The sequence below is a fragment of the Apiospora marii genome (assembly GCF_038362585.1).
Source record: "Apiospora marii strain CBS 49790 chromosome Unknown utg000002l_segment0_segment0, whole genome shotgun sequence".
NCBI classification, from domain to species: Eukaryota; Fungi; Ascomycota; class Sordariomycetes; order Amphisphaeriales; family Apiosporaceae; genus Apiospora; species Apiospora marii.
Window position 1 is genome coordinate 3002118 of NW_027117373.1, and position 19072 is coordinate 3021189.

Sequence of the window (19072 nt, forward strand, 5' to 3'; positions counted from 1 at the left end):
GATATACTGGGAACTAAGGTCCAAAACAGTCATCCCTCGTACCAAACGGCCGGCATAAGTTAATCAAGCGGAGTCCCGACGAGCGGTCCAATTGACTAGTTGGCAGGCAAGTCGTCGGTTCAATATCACGACAAAGGGCCATGTAGGTCATCGCGGCTTCATCCGGCCTGGTCTTAGATAGCGTGGTATTTCCCATGGCAAGCAAGGGATGCCCTGGGGAAAAGCACAGCGAGACGGAAACGGCAGGTGAGACGGCGGGTGACACCGCGTGCAGCGTTCAGGAAGCTTCCATGCGGCTTGATGAGGTGAGAATGGCTCCCAACCTACAGTTGCTGGAGTGAATTACTACTATATGGACAGAACTGCGCGTTCGTTTGCGCCGATCAGACACGGATTATCTTATACAAGACGAGAAGGCAAGTGGAAACCCGGCATTCGTGATAGATCCCAAGGAGCGGACACAGTCGGTTTGTTTATCAGATGGCTGGTCGCCCTCCGTAATCGTAATCGATGCGAGGCAGCCGGAGACAATGCCTGGTGGTGACGGGCATGGCCAATAAAAGTCGCCGGCTGCCGGCGCTAAGGCAGAGAGAAAAGAGTTGCGATGTCCGATGGACCGATGGACCCTGGCGTCTGGGCTGACCTCAGTCTCTGTCACCCTTTCCCACTTATCACAAAGTTTCTTCTACAGTACACATTTTTCTCTCTTTTTTTCTATCTCTAAATCTCCTTCGATCTCGAGATTCTCGTCAAATTGTAGTCACGTATTCGCATTGATCGATATTAAAACCCTGCCGTGTCTGCTCCTTCTTCCTCTCCAAAGACTTCCAGTCACATACTCCTCAATTTTGTTATACCTACCTCCCAAATCATCCATCCATCTCAAGGAACCGCCTGTCCGACTTCAGCCGTCCAAGCGTTCCGATTCATCAATCGATTGCTCCAACGCCCCGCATTTTCTGTCTCTTTTTCTCCCTCCTACCTCATACCGCGACTATTGCGATTGCCGCTCCTCCAAGCATCATGTCGTCCCCCGAGCAGCGCAAGCGACCTCGTAAGTAAACCAATTCTAACTCGTTGATTGTGACTACACCCGGCCAATTGATTGGTTCGAGCGAGCGGTCGCGCTTTTTGTCTTGGGATATATGTATTACCGCGTTCCTCATGTCGGGTTCTCGCACTTGGGCCATGGCGAGTCAAGGCAGGCCTGGGGGAATTTTGCTAGGTTATCTTCTGGCCTAATTTTGCTCTGCTATCTGTGTAGCTTCAAGCACCACATTCTCGGGATTGAGACCGCGAAAACCAACCCCTCTCTTTCCCCTTCAAAGCTCCCCAAAACTCTCCAGGCTGCCCAAGAACTCGCCTGTATCAATTGGACGAATGTGCACCTCGTGCAAGCGTTTGCACCCTCGAGACACTTGCAGCCAGATCCGCCGTCTTCGCGTCACGTAGAGAGGACATACTCTTATCAACCAGGAACCCGCAGCTGACACCATGGCCCCAAACGCAGGCACCCAGTCCCTCCCCCCTCCGGCTCTTCCTCAGCTGGTAGCTGAACAACACACGCCCATCCCGCTGAATGACAAGAACTCGCAAAGACTCATCGTTGTCCTCTCCAATGCCAGCCTGGAAACCTACAAGGCCTCGCACGGCGGCGGTAGCCGCCCGGGCGTGCAGAACAACGACAAATACTCGCTGCTCAACAGCGACGAACACATTGGTGTCATGCGCAAGATGAACCGAGACATTAGTGATGCTCGTCCTGATATCACACACCAGGTTGGACCAACTGTCCTCCGATCTAGTCGGGCATTCAACATGCTGACTGTGCTAACTTGACTAGTGTCTCTTGACTCTGCTCGACTCGCCCATCAACAAGGCCGGCAAGTTGCAGATCTACATCCACACCGCCAAGGGCGTCCTTATCGAGGTTTCGCCTACTGTCAGAATCCCGCGTACCTTCAAGCGCTTCGCTGGTCTCATGGTCCAGCTTCTCCATCGCCTCTCCATTCGTTCTACGACCTCCCAGGAGAAGCTTCTGCGAGTTATATCGAATCCCATCACTGACCATCTGCCTCCGGACTGCCGCAAGGTCACGCTGAGTTTTGACGCTCCTCTGGTGCGAGTTCGCGACTGGGTATCGGATGTAGGTTCTAAGCAGAGCATTTGCGTTTTCGTCGGAGCCATGGCCAAGGGCGAGGACACCTTCGCCGACACATTCGTTGATGAGAAGATCTCCATCAGCAACTTCAGTCTTTCGGCCAGCGTCGCATGCAGCAAGTTTTGCCACGCTGCCGAGGACACATGGGATGTCCTCTAGTTGTCCTCGCCAACGTTGTGAAGGCGGCGCCTACCCGAAAGAAGCAGGAACGGGACGCAATAAGGAACGCGACAGGTATGAGATATAAGTGGCGTCGGCTTGCAACAGCCGTTATACAACATTTCGGTCTTGTTGCAAGCGACTCCTTCAGCTTGGGTCTTAGGTTCTTGTTCAGTCTCTGTTTTCGCAACAAAAACAACAGGCGTTCAACATGGGATCCAAGACGTTTCATCGTCTTTGTGGGCCACTTCAACTTGGCCCACGTGTTTCCTTTTTGTGTTCTGGTCATTTTCTCCTGTCATGCTCTATTTGTAAAATTACTAACCACAGGTCGGATATGGGCTGGTGTGGCGGCGTAGCTAAGCCCGCCAACCTCGTTGTCTATACAGGCTGCCTGGGCCCAAGCGATATATCTAATCTAAACCAAGTGATTCATCATTGGGATGGACACGCGGGGACGACGGATTAGGAAGTCGCAAACGGATATAACGTCTGTTTTACGATCGTTGATGATAGCGGAAGAAAGGGTCATCTGAGAGGCCTGAATCTGGTGCAGGCTCTGCGGATGGCGTCCCGATGCATCAGACAATATTGCAGATGCGCCTCAGATTCGCAGAAGGATCTAGTGTTTGACGAATATCCCTGGTTTGAGCTTGGGAAGGCATCCTGATGACGTTTTCGGGGCTGTAGGATCAGGGTGACGACAGTCTCGTCACAGATAGTGTGGTACTGAAGGTGCCACGATGAATCGGAAGACCTGAACCCAAGAAGACATCGTGTGCGCCGTCTCGTGTTGAATTGTGCATGGTTGCCGCCGTAGTATCTATCGTCACCCGCTAGTCTTGGCTGTGCCTTCTTCTGGTCCGTCCAGGCCAGCCAACGAGCTGCTTCGTAGTGACATGGTCTTGATGGACAAGACGTGGGTGTACCGGATGGGCCCAACCCAGCAGGCTATGCGGAAGCAGCGGTCTTCTGATGTTGGTGTGAGCATCATCATGGCTAGCAAAGGGCAGGGCGGTACTGCTTACTTAGCTTAGTACACAGCTTCGATTGCGCTGTATTGTTGCCCAACCCATTTCTTTCGAAGGCGCTCTATAACCTGTGGCATGGCGTGTGCATTGTTCCAGCATCTCCACTCTACAGTGGGGGGCCTGCAGCCACCTGCAGAAGCACCACTTCTTCGCATGCTCCTATCGAATCATCCAGCTCGACATCAGACTGTGGATGTGCTCGATTTTTTTTTTCCCTGGGGGCCCTCCTCCAACGTGGCAGGCGTTGGCATCCTGTCCATCCCTCAGTTGAATCCAATGACAGAGAGTGAGACCGGGGGGGTCGATCTTGTTCCAGGGCGCACCTGGAGCTACCGTCGATTGACATGCTATCGATAGAGCCCACCGTAGACCGACCGTGGCCAATTGTGCGATCCCCAAGCAGCTCGTACCGTGTGAGGCAAAAACCATTGCACTGAGCGATGGCACTTTTTCCCTCAGCCGGCGGAGTTGGACATGTCTGACTGTAGGTAGTCTCGTAGTATCGTACATACATGCAAGTGGTCTCTAGTGCGCCTAGGTAGCACCCTGGTGCTTTATGCAGCCGCGTACAGTGCCAGAGCGTGAGGTCCGAGTTTGGCATTGCCTGGTCCCCTCTTGGAGTGCTTGTCCTGCATTAGTACCTAAACTGGCGGTCGGTCGTCAGTTGCGAAGGCTTAATGTCGCGATCCGATGGGCGGTCTGAATTATCGCGTATGTAAACGATAGGGGGCGGTCGGGGATGGATTGGATGGAATGAATGAGTGAATAATGAGTGGATGGGCGCTGCATCCCCTCCCATCTAGATACATACCACTACCTCCATCCTTCTCCTGCTGGCTCGCCTACTTTCACATCTTTGCATACGCCAGATCGGAACGCTTGTTATCAGCCCACAGGAGTTGTTGCGTCTCGTGCGACTCCAGCACCCTTCACAAGAAGCTGTTGTGCGACCACAAGTGTATACCGTACCGCCGCCGAAAGCATACACAACTTGTCTCCTCCTCGTCGTGGCTTTTCTCCATAGCGTTTTGTCTCACTCGAGCATATACTTCCTTTTTCCATTGCTTGCATGAACTTTGGCAACAGCAGATACGCCCGGCCTAGCAGCACGTCCCTCCATTCATGTTAGGTATTCTATAGAGGTACACTGGATACTTTACCAACATACCCCGCGCTCGCATATACCCAACACGCCCGTCGCACACTCAGCCTCTGCCTGTGCTTGGCCTTGTGAGGCTATCTGCCTGCATATCCCGTCACATTCCTCAGGTTGACGTTGGTTTCCTTGGGCGTTTCATTCTCGTCCAAGGGATTCGCGCCATCTCCTGCCTGACGACCAACTTGGTGGGCGCCCTCCCTCGTCACACCACATACACCACACCACACACACACACATATACGCCGTACCCCAGACGCTTTGCGGTGTCTGCCCTCATCTTCTCCATGCGTCCCTACGCCGACGTCACCTGCCTGCCTGAGTCTGCGTCGTTCTATTCAGCCGTCACCCACCCCCTTGGGCTCCGCTTCCTGTCTGCCGACTCTACTCGTATTATATACGGTGCGGGTGGCGACCCTATATTTGAGGTCAAGGCCATCGGTGACGACAATTCGCCGCTGAAACGCGCCCGCTTTGTGATTTCTGCGTCTTCGCCTTCGGTCGTGTCCGACTTCCACGCCGCAGGACTGCGGGCACACCCTGACCTCACAAAGATCGGCGGTGACAGTCATTTTCTCCGCCACGCACGTCCCGTCGACCCATCTTCCGGTGGCGAGAGTCGAGCCAGAATCACTGACCTCGACGGTAATATAATGGAGGTCGTCTATCTTCCTCCCAGGGACCATCCCTCTCACCACAACCCTTCCACTGCGAGACGGACTCAATCAACAACTAGCGAAGTAAGCCGGATCCTCGACTGGAATCTCGACGTGGCTTCCCGCTCCCAGCCATCTCATTCTGTTGCCGGCTCCCGAGCTGCTCCCGGTGGGTCGGCAGCCAACGCCATTGCCCGACCCCCAGCACGGCCCGCGCCTGCTGCTGCCCCCGCGGAGGACGAGCCGTGGACCACATATCGACGCAGTGTGACGACGTCGACCTTTGAGCCAGCCCCATCTCCTCGTGAGAATTCCAGCGGCCTCGGCACCGGCACCATTATTAGCAGTGTACTCGGGGCAGTCGCTGCTGGCGCCGCAATTGGCGGCGCTCTCACTTACATGAACATGAGGAACGACCGTGAACGTGCCCCTCGCCAGGAGTTTGACCCTCCCGCCATGCAGAGGCGGTCAACCATGCCGGACCCCTACCCCAACCAGCACCAACGCTATGTCGAGGTAGAAAGGACCGTGGAAAAGATTCGCTATCCCGAAGACTATGCCCCTGCCAAAGGAGCTCGCCACTACCCCCCTCCCAGCTACGTAGCTCGCTACTCACAAGCCCCAGACCGGTCGAGGGAGGTCGAGGAGCTCGATGATCGCGCGAGCCGCCATTCTACCCGTCACAGTACCACTGGGCGGAATCGGACACGAAGCGAGGCCGGCTCCTCACGCAGACCGCTCATGATTGCCGAGGCGGAGCATAGGAGCACCGCTGCATCCAAGCACACCGGCGCACCGAAGCTGCTCATGGAGACTGAGTATCGTAGCCAGGCCGGCTCCAGATACGCAAACGACTTCCTGCCGGACCTGGACGCCAAGAGCCGTGCCACAACGTCGAAGCCTTCGAGGCATGCGAGCGTACGATCGGTGCGGCGCCCAGAGCCGGAACTTGAATCCTATGTTTCGGCCCGCACTCATCGGACAAGGAAACCAGAGCGGTCGGATCGATCGGAGGCTACAATGCGGGCTCCGCCAACACTTGTCAAGGCCGAGACCATGTCCATCCCGGTCAGATCCAGGCCGCCTCCTTCCAGACCGCCTCCTCCCCGGCAGTCAGTCTCCGCCATGGCGAAAGACCTTGGGGCGCGCCTCGGAATGAACAACGGGGTGAAACGGATGCCTACGGGTGGAAGGGCCACCATGTACGCCAAGGCGAACATGGTGCCGCTGCCCGAAAGCGAGGTGGGCGGCAGCCTTGCTGACTGGGACGACGACAAAGACAGTGTTGCTCCGGACGACAGCATCAGCTGTGTAGGCGGCAACAGAAGTCGCAGATCCTCCCGGCGTTAGGGAAAGCATGCGAAGAAAAAAAAAAAATAGGAAACAGGATTCGATATCAGGTGAATGATATGCTGCTAGAATACGCCCGCCGACCCCCCCCCCCATCATTCCTCCAAATGGCCAATGGCGACAGAATCCTACAATTGAGCTGTTCAGTCTCAACTGTGAAGGAGAACCCCGGTGACACAGAACGTGCCTGAACGGAAAAGAAGGGGGAGAGATTATCATGAAGCATGGGCGGACCAATTGACGTGAATGACGCCGTTTTCCTTTGGGTTGGCTTGCATGACATGAAGGCTTGGGTTATGGAAGCGTGTTCTTTGAAGAAATTTATACTTTTCTACTCTACTATGGGTTTTGGGCGGTTTCGGTTAGGTTTTGCAGGTCATTGGTTTTCAAATTGTGTATGGGTTATGTATGTATATAGCTTGCTTGCCTATCACGCGCGGATTCACCTCCTGCCATGTCATGATGTTTATGTCTACCGGTCAAATCATAAGGCTCTCTTGTCTGTTGTTTCTCTGTCTTTGCCCTCTATTTTCTGTGAAGGGGGCTTTGTCGGTCCTCAGGCCAGTGACCTCATGTTTCGAGATGCCCCTTGCTTTGAACACTCAATCTATAATGCCTTTCCCCCACGGTCTTTCCTACTGCCGGATGATCTCCTAGGGGGTGTTTTGTTGCTCTCCACTGAGGTCTCGAATGGATGTTCTTTGGCTGCCGTGTTAGTCTCAAGACCATGGTGCGGTGCGGTCGTTCTGGTGAAGTCGCCTGAAACATATCATGGTAGGGTGTTGCCTGGTTTGTTTCCTTCAGATTGGTTGCCAGAGATGTGTGTTTCCAGTTCTACGGCCTCCAGAAAGTCTATCTGCAGCCTGGTATGCCGAAAGGCAGCTCATCATCCCCTGACATATGCAGGCCCACTATGCCTGATTATGTGCCTTAGAGAACTCCCCCGTAAGGCGTGATTCACCTTTACAGACCTGCCTACAGTAGATGCCACGCTGAAGCCACCATGGCTGGCCATTCCTTCCACGAGTCGTCATGGGAACTGATAACAGTTTCACATTCCAACAGCAATGAGTACACTCGGCCTCGTGGCGCAGTGGTATAGCGTACTTCCTTTGGGTGGAAGAGGTCCTGGGGTAAGTCATCATCCATTAACAACAACAAAGAGACAATCAAATACTAACTCTCGGTTTCCAGTTCGAATCCCAGCTTGGCCCTTGTCTGGCAACTCTCTCTTTTTTTTTTTTTTTTTTTTTTCTTACCTCTCTCTCTTTCTTTCCTTTCTTGAACCTGCACTGTCTTCCCTTTTTGCTTACCATCTTTGACGAGCGTTATGTGTGTTTCAGTAGATACCACATTGATGCCATTTTCAGATGAGAGTCACACTCGCTCTCCATGGAAATATCAGCTGGGGGTTGGTAATGTCAACAATGCCTGTCACCGGCAACACCCTCATTTTGAGATGGTCAATCATTGGCGCCTTAGATGTCTACCAAGACATGTATGTATGTATGTACGTAATCTTTTGCATCAATTTTGGTTTTGAGCAAGATCCAACCTGTAAGGAGATCTTGACTATCCTCGTACTCCCGTCGCGAGTGCTTGTGTAAGCGCAAGTTGTCCCACACAAAGGCATCATCTCAACCCCGTGAAGCTTTACCATGGACCTCACTTGCAGATGCTTGGCTGGTAATCTACGCTTTACGCACTCACTCCGAAATTGAATGATACCAGAGATGGATCTTCGCTTTGCCGGTAGCGATAGGGGTGCTAGTGGAGACCTGAAGTCGAGTTCCCGGGGATGGTGGAGATGCCAGCCGGGCCGGACTCTAGCGCAGGATTTAATCCGGGCGAAACCTTACTGGCCTTGCCAAACCTACCCCTGCAAGCATCAAAATAGCTGGCACTGGCGCCCGCCCTCAATCTAAAAAGATTTCGACATTGCCTCGCCGACCACCCGGAACCAACCCCCCGCGTACCCCTCAAGCTGCAGGGCTATTATTGAACGACGGCAATTTTCCCGGACGCGACACCAAAGAGGGACGACAATTTGCGACACTGAGACTGGGCAGACGGAAGCAGTTCAGGGAAAGGGCGCAAAGTCCCAGAAACATTTCGCGAGAAAAGAAGGAATCCGACCAAGATGAGTGCACCAGGAGCCTCGCGAGTCCTCGAGGCCGCAGCCAGCGGCATTGGCCATGCTGGGCGCATGTACAAGGGCAGCAAGACGGGCGTCGTAGTTTCGGCCGGGCTCATGGATAAGACGGTCAAGGTGCGGCTCTGGGGCCAACGATGGGAGAAGCACGTTTCCAAGGTACCTACCTGCCATCTCCACAACCCCGAGAAGATGCAATGGCAGCGATAACAACAGACTGGCTGACAATCCATATGAAATCATAGTCCTTCAAGTATCCGCACTACCACCTGGTCCACGACCCCTCCAACAGCGTGCGGCAGGGCGACGTAATCAGCATTGCCGCGGGGTGGCGGGAGTCGTCGCGGAAGAAGCACGTCGTGAAGCACATTCTCGCGCCGTACGGGACGCCCATCGACGCGCGGCCACCCGTGCCGACCGAGGAGGAGCTGAAGGCCAACTATGTCGCCCAGCGCGTCGTCAAGATCGAGCGCCGCGAGGCCGCCGCCAAGGAGCGTCGCGAGATCAAGCAGCGCGAGCTGGCCGAGGCCGAGGAGCGGAGGGCACAGAAGCTGGCCAAGGCCCGGCTGCACCAGCAAGAGGGGACGACGACGAAGACGACGACGAGTATCACGGATGTCGACTAAATCAGGAAGAAGAAGAACCTGTCTATTATTTACCGGGTTACGCATAAACCCAGGGTCTGACTCGCCACTGGGACAAACAATGCAAATGGAAGACTCATAGCCGAATCAGGCCGGATACTGGAGCTCCTGGGAAGGCATGGCGAGAGCATAGAATACGTGTAAAACAGTCGCTGGATGCCGCACCCAGTAAGGGGTTAGTGTATATATACAGTATGTATCATAATCTGCAGTGTGTGTGTGTGGCCAAAACCAAAACCCCAATCCACGCCAATTCTCTTGGTATGCCATTGTATGCTGCCTGCTGGTCCCCTAGGCCGTGACCCCAAGGCCGGGGTATCATATCTATGCCCCTGTCTTATCCCTCCTGGTGAATACCTAAAACGCCTCCCATTCAGAACGTTATCCATTTTTCGTGTCTACCCGTTCTTTCGAATGCGTACAACCCCATGTGCACGACTCGATGAAGTACAATGGACAGACGCAACTGTTTCCTTGCTAGTTATAAGTCAATGCAGCAGCCAGCAGCACTAGCCACCGCGCTCTCCGAACTGTTTAGCCCAGTCTTCGTATTCTTTCAGGCCTTCTCGGCTGACGCTGGGCCTGATCATGCGCAGACTGGCCTTGAAGTCGACCAGTTCTATCGGTCTAATCTGATCCATGGTCATGTGAAGCAGAGCCTCCCCGAGCGACCGAAGGGGCCCCATGGCCGCATCTTTGGCGAGGGCCGTAATATCGGAACCGGAGAAGCCTATGTGTAGAATCGGTAGTCAATATCGTGTGAACTAGCTGGAAAAGAAGAGAGAAAAGTTGATTTACTCACCGTCAGTTAGCCCGACTAGTTCCAGAATGTCAGCTTCTGTGAGGCTGTGTTTTTGTTGACCCAAAAGGGTACGTAGCTGAGTGGCCCTTGTCTCTGGTTCTGGCAACGGGATATACTGCCGCCTTACGAAGCGACGGCGTGCGGCGTCGTCGATGGCCCACGGCAGATTAGTGGCCGCAAGCACGAGTACCCGGTTCGCATCACCGCGGCTTTCCCCCTTGCCGCCGGGACTGCTTTCCCGCCCTGCCGCAGCTCGTTGCAGGTCGCTCCATTGTATCAGGAACTCGGTCTTGATCCTCTGGGTAGCTTCATGTTCTCCAGATCCGGACCTCTGCGAAAGGAGCGAGTCGATCTCATCGACGAAGATGATGCTGGGTGACATAGCCTTGGCGAGAGCGAACAGGGCGCGAACGAGCTTCTCGGACTCGCCGAGATACTTACTGGTCAAACTGCTGGCCGAGATGGAGAAGAAGGTCGACTTGGACTCGGTTGCCACGGCGCGGGCCAACATGGTCTTGCCGGTTCCGGGCGGGCCGAACAGCAGCATTCCCCTGGCTGGCTCGCGGAGTCCCATGAACAGGTCAGGTCGAAGGAAAGGGTAGACGACAGCTTCCCGCAGCGCGCTCTTGGCAATCTCCAACCCTGCTACATCGCTCCAGTGCACTTCGTCGCCTTCCACAACGATCTCGTTGAAGATCGCCTTTGCAGCGGCGCTATCGACGCCGGGAGGAAGCCTCTTCAGAGTTGCCTTCTTCTTTCTCTCCCAGTCCGATTTTGCTTTATCCTCCCTTTCTTCTGCCGATCCGTCCGGAGAGTCGATAGTGAGGTCGGCTGGCACAGGCGACCCCGCCTCATTACGCCCAACAGCGCCGCTGGCAACTTCTTCTTCGTCTTCTGAAGTTGAAGCGAAGTCCGGTTTCTTCTCACGCCTCGGCCGCGCCGCGCGCTTTTTGGCGCTGTTGGGTTCCGGTGGGTAATGACTGTGGGCTACCGGCTTCCTTCGAACAGGCGGCTCGGTGGAACTTCTCCCTGAAGCCGACGCAACATCAGCCCCTGGATTCGTCGACGCACGAGCAGCATCTTGTGCTGCCATGGAGCCGTTGTGCGGCCTAGGAGCACGTGCTGAACGTGAAGATGGCGGGTCCGATCTATCGGCAATCGCCAGAGAGCCCAAGGCGCTTGAGGCGGCACCCAGAGCCAGCGAGGATGGACCCGGGAAAGTGTAGTCTTCCGTTCGCCTTGTCAAAGGCGAACCGGGACTCAATGGGTCCATAGCCCCATCATCAGGAGTTGACACAAGCCTTCTCGTATGGCTGTCCCATTGGGAAAATGCAGAGGCCGACGCTTTTCGCGTTTGCTCACTAGAGCGCCTTGGCTCGCTCAAAGAGGCAGCAGGCGAATGCAAGTCTGAAGAGCTGGCTTTCCCAATGTTCTCCCGGGAAGAGATGGTGGACCATGCTAACGTAGCTGCTTTACTTGCGCCAGGGCGCTCGGCGCTCTTCGGCGTCATTCGAGGTGACGACTTCGCCGCCTTCTCAGAAGATCTCCCCGACCGTAACGTCGTTCGCATAGTCCGCTTGTCCGGGCTTGGAGATCTCGAGCTCTTCTTCCTGGGCGTCGTCGACGAGGCGTACGGGGGCAACGGGGGCCGTTGTTTCGCTGACGATGCAGGTGAACTTTGCTCTACACTAGGGCCGTCTTTCCGCCCTACCACAGCTCTCTCCGATGTGTTCCTGTAATTCATGGACGGCCTGGGAGGAAGCGATGGCCTAGAAAGCTCCGTGTAGGATATGGCTGGGATAGTCCCGCCACCTATCCAGCCCCTCTCGCCGGGGTCTGCACTTGAAGAATCGCCGCCATTGGTGCCGCTCGAGGAGGAGTTGCGCTTGGTAGCCGTGTCTTCTTCGCGGGAAATACGAAGCGCTTCCAGCAGGTCAACCCGTTCTTTGCACTGCGTCTCGAGGGTCTTCAGGCTGTCGAGCAGGGCCCGCTCCGTCTCGGATTTGGGGGTATAGCTAGGCTTGCTGGGCGAGTTGTGATTGATCTGATCGAGCGCCGTCTTCCAGTACCGCATGGCCTCCTTCTCGTTGCCTTGGCTCTCGTAGTAGACGGCGGTCGAGCATGTCAGGTAACTCTCATCGTAGGTTTTCTGGAGGTTGGACACAGCCTTGTTCGCCCACATGCTTGCATTTGCCCGGATTGCGGCCCGCGGGTGTCGTCGTGACTTCTTCTTTCATTCAGGTTGCGAAAGTAATGCCCAATAACGTTGCGTGCGATCGAGGGGAGGGTTCACTATGCGGCTCCGTGGGAGAGCATGGGCAGCTGGGGATCGTCCGGAAAGCATGAACTATGGGTCGAGCAGGTACACATGGGTATTCATGCGATCAGAGTGAGTGGGCGAGTGCAGTCTTGTACAAAGGTCATTAGCAGTAGTGCATTAGCACGCTTCCAGCTGCTTGTGACGTCGTTGCAGTAGCTTCAATGCTGAATGTTTGCTTAGTGGTTTAGTGGGGTTACGTTTAGCAGTGGCTGGCGGGGGGCTGGCGATCCGCCGGGCGGTCATTCATCGCCACAGGTGCTGGGCTTTTGATACTTACCACTTACCTTATGTACTTACAGGTAACTTCGAGATTCCTCTTCATCCCAACTTACTTATGCATAAGTAAATTGGCAACAAAGAACGTGGCCGTTATTAGAAGCCTGGGTCATGCCTGCAGGAGGTAAATAAAGTACATACCATTAGGTACTGTTCTATAGGCACATATACTCCTCATATCTAGTCTCAATCCATTCCCCATCGCTGTCGAGTACCTGGCTTATTCTGTGTGTTCTTCGTCTCTCGGCAGCTGCATGCCGAACATTCCTAGCATATTGCCAACAGGCCCTGCTGTGCCTCCCTGGCTCTTGAAACTCTCGAGCAGATTCTTGGCCAGGTTGTAATCTATATCAACTTCCTCCTCCTCGTCGCTTTCCTCTGGTTCATCATCATCGTACTGTACCCCCTTGCCTTTGTCGTCCGTTGCACTCTTTTGCTTCAGCGCCTTCAACTTCCTCGGCGTGGGGTCAAGCTGCAGAGCTCCATGAGAGTTCAGCTCGGCTTCCATTTGGGTCGCCAGTTGCATGATTTCCTCGTCTTCTTGCTCGTCTACTTCCTCAACTTGGCCCTTATTGCCTATAGCCCGGCATGGCTGTTTCGAATGAGTTGGTTTTCCAACAGGCATGCCCATCATTTCCCGCATCATATTGGCAAATTGCTCCTCGTCGAAGCTGACATCCTTATCCTCATCTTCACTGTCCTCATACTCGGATGAATCGTCATCTTCATCCATATCGCCAAGCTCCGCCCCTTCAAATCCAGCAGTCTCGTCATTGAGAAAGGACTCAAAGCGTGCTACCATCTTTTGTAGATCTGCCTGTGCCGAGGCATCTCCAAAGCCGCCGGTCCCCCCTTTTTGAGTGTCGCCCTTGCCACCAAGCGCTTTCTCGAACTCTTCGTAGTTGACATCCATCCAAGACTCGTCGTCATCCTGCTTCGCACCAGGCCAAGACTCAATGTCAGCGTCGCTTGGGAGTACCTGGTCACCATCCTCCTCCAGGTCCTCAAGGAGAATCGCCACCTCTCGGGCAGTTCGATTGTTCTTAGTCGTGGCATTGGAGGCGAGCATCTCGAAACCACAAGTCAGCTTCATGCCCACTTCCAGTCGGTCAAGGTTTTCTTGGGTGGCTCCGGCCGATCCTATCTCGCTCTCGGCTTTCTCCATAATACTAGACCATGCTGGGGGCGGCGTAAATTTCTGCGACTTCAACTGTGCGAAGAGGACCTTGGTGTACCTGACGCTCACGGCCACAAGGTCCTGCGGGGGAAAACTCAATTTTCCGGATGTAGATAGGAGTGACTTCATAGAGACGGGGTCCCGGAGATAGAATGCTTCAACGGCGGGTGCGATCGCCGCTGGCTTCTCATGTAGGATATAGGCAAGTTTCCTGGGAATAGTTGTCAAAGAATGGTGCATGGCATTCTGTATTTGCCCAGGGTACTTCTCTAGCCGGTAGAAAGCCTCAGCTTCCACGAGAGCTGATTGAACGAGAAATTCGAACCCCCCTTTGATATGCTCAACTGCCTGATCCAAGGCCAAAGGCCTCTTGTCTGCCTTGTCTTGCAGAGGGATCAGATGGAGGCTCCCCTGGTTGATCCACACCCGGTTAGTATCGATCTCTGGGCTAAGCCAAGATGGCAAGACGTTGGCCGCTTCCACCAGGAGAAACTCCCCATCACTATCAAATACCCGGATCCAGAGATCACTGGAAGTCTTGCTAAGCTCGCGGAGAAGATACACGATGAGCCACTCGTCCTCTATAGCATCGCCAAAGTATGAGCTGCCATGCAGATAAACAAATCCACGGTCGTTTTTGACTTCCAGATTGAGGGCGTCTCGTTGCCAGATATAATCCTTGGTGAGTGCGCCCGCTAGATGCATAGCCCTTTTGCGAACACTCTCCAAAGCTGACAGTTTTCGGCGTGCTTCCAGCTGATCATTGATGACAAAGAGGATGTACTCGACACAGTTCTCCGGGAGCTGCCGGGGAAACCCCTCCTGGACGAACCCAGGTATGTCTGTACTTGGCTCCATGCTGAGAATGGATTGCAGAGCTCGGTAATAAATCCAAGGGTAAATCTTAGTAGATCTGAACAGAGATCTAAGATCCAATCACGTCGGATCCCGTCTGGTGCTGTTGCTATCATTGAAGATATGGAATTGTTTAGGCTAGTGGGGTTGATCATGGCGGGGTGATGCAAGGCCTGGACCCCTACCAGGTGCCAGGCATTCTGGGTTTGGCGAGCTTACCTAGTTAACCCCACTCCACTATCCAGCGCGTAAAGTGAGGAAAGCGCGTCTTCATGTTCACCACCCAACCCATCAATTGTTGCCGCATACTGGAAATCGGCTGCGTAGGTACATTGGCATAACGCATTCACAATGCATATTTCCCAATGAGGATGCACCGAAGACTCACTATTCTCTTCATGCGACACAACCTCGCCCAGAGACAAGCACATACTTTTTCTAGGACTTGAATGCGCCAACTTGGCCTGCGCGGACAGAGCAAAGCAGCAAAATGCCGTCGGCCTCACGCGTTAAGCGCTCCCGCGCTGCGTATGACGACGACGACGCCGCCGCCGATGACCGTACCGCTCATGCCAGCTCCAGCAAAGGGAGCGCATCCGTTAGTCCGCTGCTTCTAAGGTCACTATACATTTTGCTGTAACTGACGTGAACCTGCTGTTCAGAGAAAGAAGGCCCGCGTATCCGATGCAGACATAAGCAGATCCTCGGGGCGCCCGCGCCATGATAGACAGTCTGCCTCTGACGACGAAGACGAGATCGAAGATGAAGAAGAAGAAATTGTAGAAGACGACAATGAAGTCATGCGGGATACAGAGGCACCCCCGACACCCCCTCCGGCCACACAGTACGAAACCATGCGTGATGCCGGCTTCCAGCACTTACGACATCTCGACGAAGACGACCTGCGGGCCACACAACGCCTCAAGAGTCGACAGCACCCTGAGCAGATGGGCGACAATGTGGCTGCGCTCAATGCGGTCATCGAGAGTATTACTTGCTTCAACTTCATGTGCCATTCGCGACTGCACTGTGATCTTGGTCCCCTCCTAAATTTCATCGTTGGTGAGAATGGAAGTGGGAAAAGCGCTATTCTCACGGCAATTACTCTGTGCCTGGGCGGGAAGGCCAGCTCGACGAACCGCGGCGCCAGCCTACGTAGTTTCATTAAGGAGGGACAAGACCATGCGAGTCTTGTTGTCAAGATCAAGAATCAGGGCTCTGATGCTTACAAGCCCGACCTGTTCGGGGAGTCCATCATCGTTGAGCGCAATTTCAACAGAGCCGGGTCCAGTGGCTTCAAGCTCAAATCAGCCGCTGGCCGTGTGGTCACTACGAAAAAGTCGGATGTCGACGACGTGGTGGAGTACTACTGTCTGCAAGTAGACAACCCTCTCAATGTCCTCTCCCAAGATAACGCTCGACAATTCCTCAACTCAGCAAGTCCCACGACCAAGTACAGATACTTCCTGCAAGGCACGCAGCTGGAGCAGCTTGACAACGACCTTCAGCTTTTCGCTGAGCTGATGGAGGCAAACGAGAACAAACTTGTCGAGTACGAAGAGACCGTGACGTATCTCAAAGACAAGTTTGAGAAAGCTCGCACCGTGAAAGAGGCGTGCGACAAGAACGAAGAGTTGCGTCGCAAGTCCCGCCTCTATGTCCAGCAGTTGACATGGGCGCAGGTCGCGGAGCAGGAGACGATCTTGCAAGAAAAGGAGAATGCGATCACGGCTGCCAAGAATGAGATCGTCCGCCTGCAACAAGAAGCAGACGATAGGACCGAAGTTCTCGCTTCGCGCGACGAGAAAATCCAACAGGCTGAGCAGGCACTCGAAGATATCACTCAGGAGGAGGCTTCCTTCGACGAGAAGCGTGCAGATGCTGACAGCAAATACCGGAAGGCCAAGGACGAAATAGAAGAAAAACATGTCCAGGAAAGAGAACTCAGAATGCAGATGAATCAAGCTAAGGAGACCGTCGACGATAAGAGGGCAAAGATTCAGGAAGAAGAACGCCAGCTGGAAGAGGTCAACGGCGGTGCCGCTGCCGAAGCGGAAAGAGCAGTGGAAGACGCCCGAAAGGCACAGAAGGATGCCGAAACTGCATTGAGCGAGCACCAAGACGCAGAGCCCAAACTGCGTGAGGAAATGATTGAGGCCGAGCAGCACGTGACTGAGGCTTCGAAGCTCGTTGACCAGAAGCGGAAGGAAGTCAGTGCCGCCGAGGGACGACTACGCCATCTATCACAGAGCCGAATCGATCCGTTAGCCGGCTACGAGCCACAGATGGCACAGCTTTTAAAGAACATCGGCAATGACCGTGGGTTCCAGGACCAACCTATCGGACCTCTTGGTTTACACATGAAATTAAAGAAGCCGGATTGGACGTTCATTTTGGAGAAGGTGCTGAACGACCCATTGAATGGTTTCATTGTGACGAACCCCCACGACCAGAAACGGCTAATTGACCATATGAGACGGCTCAGGATGGACAAAAATGCCATTTATATCAGCAAATCTGGCTTCTCTTTAAACGCTTTGAGAGAGCCTGATGCAGGGTTCGAAACTATCTTGCGTGTCTTGGACATTGACGACCCGCGCGTACGTGACCAGCTGGTTCTGGTAGCCAGAATCGAACAGATCGTTCTCATGCCTCGTGCTGCCGAAGTCTGGGCCACCTTGGGGGACAGGGGCGCCCCACCAGGTGTTGCATCTATTCTGGCACTCCATGATTCGGACAGAAATGCATTTATGCGATTTCAGCCTAAGGGGAGCCACAATCTTCAGTCCACCGCAGAAGGAGTGTATAATGGCGCCTCCCGGATGAAATCAGACTCGGAAACTCAGATCAGCGTACAGAAGAGACAGCTCGGGCAGTTGCAAATGGACTTGGGCGAACTTGATCAGTCCAAGCGGCGCTGCCAGCAACATGCTCAAAGGTGTGCCCTGGCGTTGACACAGCACAAAAACCGAGAGAAGGAATTGGATCGGCAAGTGCGGCTGGCCGGCGTTGCCTTGAGTGATGCCCAAAGCGCCCTCGATGCCTTTGACGGTGTCGATGCCAGGCTACAAGCTCTCCGTGAAAACCTCCTGGAGGCAGAGAGGAATTACGAACACTACGGAAGCCAGTATGCCGAGATTGCCGTCTTGAAAGAAGAGATGAACAAGGTTGTTAGTACGCTGAAAGGAGACCTTAGAAATGCAAAGATGGAATTGGCGGATTACCGGAGTCGTCAAGCGAAGGCAACAGATAAACTACAACGTTACAAGGACTTGCGACACTTGGCGCTCACAGAAAAGAACAACGCTATTGAGCGCATCGAGATGGCCAGAATCGAGAGACAGGACGCAGAAGGGGCTAGAGACGAGCAGAAGGAGACGGTTCAGGAGTTCATCACACAGGCGCAACAATACAACCCGGAGCGCGTCATCATCCCCGAAGGTGAGACGTATGAGACGATCGAGAAGAAATTCACTGCCCTCAAGCAACAGTTGAAGAGACTGCGCGATAGCCTTGGCGGTACAGAAGAGGAGATCAACAACAGGATGGTCCTGGCTGCTGAGGAGTACAACGCTGCGTCGCGCAATCAGCAGAACCTGGGATCCCTCATGGGCGAGTTGAAGCAAGCGTTAAGCAAGCGCCTGGACAAATGGCGAGCTTTCCAGCGCCTTATCTCGGCCCAATCTCGTGCCAACTTCCAGTACCTGCTAAGCGAGCGAGGCTTCCGTGGCAAATTGCTTCTCGATCACGCCAACAAAAAGCTCGAAATTCGGGTTGAGCCCGACGAGACGAGGAAGAACGTGTCAGGCCGAAACACCAAGACCCTCTCGGGTGGGGAGAAGTCGTTCTCGTCAATCTGCCTGCTGTTGGCCATATGGGACGCCATGGGTTCGCCACTACGTTGTCTGGATGAGTTTGATGTGTTTATGGACAACGTGAATCGTGCCATCTCTACAAACATGCTGGTTGAGGCAGCCAGACGCTCAGTAGGGAAGCAATTCATATTGATCACGCCCAACGCCATCGAGGGGCGAGCAAGGCTCGACAAGGACGTCAAGATCATCAGGTCAGTACTCAACGATTAACCCGCTGCGAAGACACCTCTGGTTTACTAACTTGATCATGATAGGCTCTCGGATCCACGCCAGACAACCTTGGTTGACCACTAATGATAGCCTCGGCCATTCTATGTATTTTTCTTCCCCTGTTACAATATATCCTTCCCTTGGTCCTTTCGAGGTATATGCCCAGGCTCCAGTCCCGCTGGAGGGTAAAGTTAGCCATGGCATGTAGTTGCGCTAGTATCCGGCGTATGGTACCATGATGAAGCATG

The 19072-nt window shown here is 54.1% G+C and overlaps 6 protein-coding genes across 6 annotated transcripts; 4 read left to right on the forward strand and 2 right to left on the reverse strand.

Annotated features, from left to right (window-relative positions):
* Window positions 1-1494: 1494 nt before the first annotated feature.
* Window positions 1495-2320, forward strand: PG985_002627 (EMG1/NEP1 methyltransferase; the record flags this gene model as incomplete). Its single annotated transcript, XM_066822396.1, has 2 exons — window positions 1495-1779; window positions 1844-2320. 2 exons carry the CDS (start codon window positions 1495-1497, stop codon window positions 2318-2320), a joined length of 762 nt encoding a protein of 253 aa, XP_066689828.1.
* A 2474-nt stretch (window positions 2321-4794) lies between these two features.
* PG985_002628 (uncharacterized protein) lies at window positions 4795-6513 on the forward strand (the record flags this gene model as incomplete). The annotated part of the gene is made up of 1 exon (XM_066822397.1): window positions 4795-6513. One exon carries the CDS (start codon window positions 4795-4797, stop codon window positions 6511-6513), a length of 1719 nt encoding a protein of 572 aa, XP_066689829.1.
* A 2140-nt stretch (window positions 6514-8653) lies between these two features.
* Window positions 8654-9291, forward strand: PG985_002629 (uncharacterized protein; the record flags this gene model as incomplete). The annotated part of the gene is made up of 2 exons (XM_066822398.1): window positions 8654-8824; window positions 8911-9291. The coding sequence occupies 2 exons, from the start codon at window positions 8654-8656 to the stop codon at window positions 9289-9291; spliced, it is 552 nt and encodes a 183-aa protein (XP_066689830.1).
* Window positions 9292-9818: 527 nt separating this feature from the next.
* Window positions 9819-12293, reverse strand: PG985_002630 (adenosinetriphosphatase; the record flags this gene model as incomplete). Its single annotated transcript, XM_066822399.1, has 2 exons — window positions 9819-10039; window positions 10112-12293. 2 exons carry the CDS (start codon window positions 12291-12293, stop codon window positions 9819-9821), a joined length of 2403 nt encoding a protein of 800 aa, XP_066689831.1.
* Window positions 12294-12927: 634 nt separating this feature from the next.
* PG985_002631 (s.t1.c1) lies at window positions 12928-14742 on the reverse strand (the record flags this gene model as incomplete). The annotated part of the gene is made up of 1 exon (XM_066822400.1): window positions 12928-14742. The coding sequence occupies one exon, from the start codon at window positions 14740-14742 to the stop codon at window positions 12928-12930; it is 1815 nt and encodes a 604-aa protein (XP_066689832.1).
* Window positions 14743-15229: 487 nt separating this feature from the next.
* Window positions 15230-18908, forward strand: PG985_002632 (P-loop containing nucleoside triphosphate hydrolase protein; the record flags this gene model as incomplete). Its single annotated transcript, XM_066822401.1, has 3 exons — window positions 15230-15337; window positions 15402-18805; window positions 18869-18908. 3 exons carry the CDS (start codon window positions 15230-15232, stop codon window positions 18906-18908), a joined length of 3552 nt encoding a protein of 1183 aa, XP_066689833.1.
* Between the last annotated feature and the right edge of the window lie 164 nt (window positions 18909-19072).